This window comes from Zingiber officinale, chromosome 6A, assembly GCF_018446385.1.
Source record: "Zingiber officinale cultivar Zhangliang chromosome 6A, Zo_v1.1, whole genome shotgun sequence".
In the NCBI taxonomy this organism is placed as follows: Eukaryota; Viridiplantae; Streptophyta; class Magnoliopsida; order Zingiberales; family Zingiberaceae; genus Zingiber; species Zingiber officinale.
In genome coordinates, this window is record NC_055997.1 from 65,189,628 (window position 1) to 65,192,599 (window position 2,972).

Here is a 2,972-nt window from a genome sequence, read left to right on the forward strand (position 1 = left end):
GTTCGAATCTTGATATAGCTGAGGTAAATGTCTCCCTCATGCGTTAGCCACTATTCCAAAGGCTAGTAGTCACCCGTGATTTACCTCCTCCGTGTTGACCCTGGGACGTGTTGGTAGGGGTGCTGGGGGAGAGCGCAGTCACCTTTTGCCACCATGCTCTCTCATATCGCACTTTCTTTCCTCATTTTTTCTCATTACACTTTCTATCTCTTCGTTCTTTCCCATCACATTTTCTTTCTCATCACACTTTTCTCTTTTATCAATTTTTTTTCACATTCACTTTCTCTCACATCTATTTTTTTCTCTTATTTTTCTCTAAAGGTAAAAATAGAAATTTTGATTGATTCCGATAGAAAATATTTAACTAACTAACCATTATTTTTAAAAGTGATATTCATACTCATATTTGAAAGGGAGTCTTGACGCAATGGTAAAGTTATTGCTCTGTGACCAAAAGGTCACGGGTTTGAATCCTGGAAACAACCTCTTGCAAAAAGTAGAATAAGACTGCGTAGAATGGATCATTCCCCGGGATCCCACATAGCGGACGCTTCGTGTATCGGGCTACCTTTTTTTTATATTCATACTCATATTTATTCTCATTTTACAATATAATAATTCACATTCTGATTTCAATTCCTATAAAAGAATCAAACGTCCTCTTAATAAACTTGAGTAGTGCTGATGAAGTTTGAGATTTGAATCTCAGCATAGCAGGGGTAAATATCTTTCTCATGTATCAGTCACTATTCCAAATGTTAATAGCCATTACTACGATGTGCCAGTTATTATTTTAAATGCTAGTAGTTATTCATGATTTGTTTTTTTTGTATTAGTCTAGGATAAATTGACGGAGACGCTGAGTGAGCACAGTCACCACCACCTTGAGTAACGCTGATCGTGTCCTAGCGGCATGGTAATTTGTTCACCGTGAATATACGATAATACTAGTGTGAGAATCGAATTATCGGTCCATGAGTTCTTTCTGTTTGTCCACTAGCCATGGCAATGTGGTTCGGAGGTGTACAAATAATGTACTTGCAAATTATGATGGACATTTCAATGATCTCAAAAGTGTATACGTACTTTTGAAAATATATGTGAAATTTGAAAGGTGAAATGTGAGTTTCACTAACTTTCTTTCCAACGAATTGAACTAGCCGGTAAAATGTAAATTATCAAATTCTGAGGACAAATAACAAAATTTGAAAAAAAAAAAATCCCGGAGCAATATAAACATGCTAGGGTTTTGGGGGAGCAAATCGAAATCTCCAAAGGCGAGATGATGAAGAGGCTACACTACTTCTCTTCCTTCTGCAAAACCGTGTATTTCACTCGTTCTCCTCACCCCCACTATGCTTCCCTCCTCTTTGCCGTCTTACCTTACTCGGACTCCGCCACCGCCGCCGGCGCCGCATCCGCCACTGGGAAGCACATGTTCATGGTCCAATACCTCGTCGACTCATGTGGCTTCGACCAGGAGAAGGCCACCGAGGCCTCGAAGCTTCTCAAGGGCATCCAATCCCGGCAGCAGCCCGACTCCGTCCTTGCTTTCCTCAAAAGTTACGGCTTCGATGACGCATCAGTGAAAAAGCTCCTACTTTATTCACCCAAATGTCTTCTTTTGGACGTAGAGAAGACACTTGCGCCAAAGTTCCGAGCTTTCGAAGATCTGGGTCTCTCCCCATCCGACATCGTCCAGCTCGTCTGGTCGAATCCCTCCGCCATCAGAATCAAACACGAACGTACTGTACCTAAGATCGAATTTTGGCAAGGCCTTCTCGGGTCCAAGGATGCGCTGGTGAAGTTGTTCAAGAGAAACCGAACGATTCTTTCGTACAGCATCGAGAAGAAGATCCAGCCCAACCTTGAGTTGCTCCGGGAATGCGGCTTGGACGGCCCAAAGCTTACCTCTGTGTTGCGGTACTGCCCACAGATCGCGGCACAGAATGCTGATTTCTTGAAGACCTTGATTGTTAGGACCAAAAGTAGCTAGAGGGGGGGGGGGGGGGGGGAATAGCTCGTCGCGTTCGCTCGGTGCTTGTTTCTTCAAGGATATACAGCGGAAAATAACAGAAACAATCACACACGCTAACACGGTTGGTTTACTTGGTATCCATCTCACAAGAGGTGACTAATCCAAGGATCCACACCAACGCACACACCCTCCACTAGTAAAAACTCTCCTTTATGGTAACTACCAAGGGCGGAGAAGCCCTACAAGACTCAATACAAGAAGAGAGGGAAAGGATACAAGAAATACAAGCTTACAAGCTTACAATGAGTATAAACCCTAACCCTAGCTTCTCTTCTTGGCTTTGATCCGCCTCTTGACTTGGAAAACTTCCAAGATCCTTCAAGAACTAGCGATCTGAGCTTTGTAAGTGCTGTGGAGGAGCTGGCGAGAGATCTGGAGTGAATCGGTGAAGGTATGCCGCAGCCATCGCACGCCTGCAGCTATAAACGACGCCAACGGTCGGATCCCGATCGATTCGAATGTTCCCAATCGATCGGGGAGGCTTTGGATCGATCCATGGATCGATCCACGGATCGATCCAGCGCTTATCGCGCGAAGCAGCCGCGTCCCAATCGATCCACTAATCGATTGGGATATCTGGATCGATCCACGGATCGATCCAGAGGCTTTCTGTTCGCTGGGAGAAGCCTGGATCGATCCACTGATCGATCCAGCTCCTGGATCGATCCCCTGATCGATCCAGCACTTGGTTTTTGCCCAAAACCAAGTTCCAAGACTCCCAAACCAACATCCGGTCAACCTTGACCTGTTGGTACATTATGCCTAGCATCTGGTCACTCCCTTGACCTGCCAGGACTTCCCACCAAGTGTTCGGTCAATCCCTTTGACCCACTTGGACTTTTCTCGTCGTGCCAAGTATCCGGTCACTTCCTTGACCTACTTGGACTTCCACCAGATGTCTGGTCAATCCCTGATCCATCTGGATTTTCCCTTG

The 2,972-nt window shown here is 45.1% G+C and overlaps 1 protein-coding gene across 1 annotated transcript; it reads left to right on the forward strand.

Moving 5' to 3' along the window:
* The first annotated feature begins 1,282 nt into the window (after positions 1-1,282).
* Positions 1,283-1,996, forward strand: LOC121994864. Its single transcript, XM_042548758.1, has one exon. It carries the CDS (start codon positions 1,283-1,285, stop codon positions 1,994-1,996), a length of 714 nt encoding a protein of 237 aa, XP_042404692.1.
* Positions 1,997-2,972: the final 976 nt, after the last annotated feature.

Bases quoted from the DNA above. Each gene is read 5' to 3' on its own strand.
- LOC121994864 (XM_042548758.1), top strand. From the start codon at position 1,283: ATGATGAAGAGGCTACACTACTTCTCTTCCTTCTGCAAAACCGTGTAT.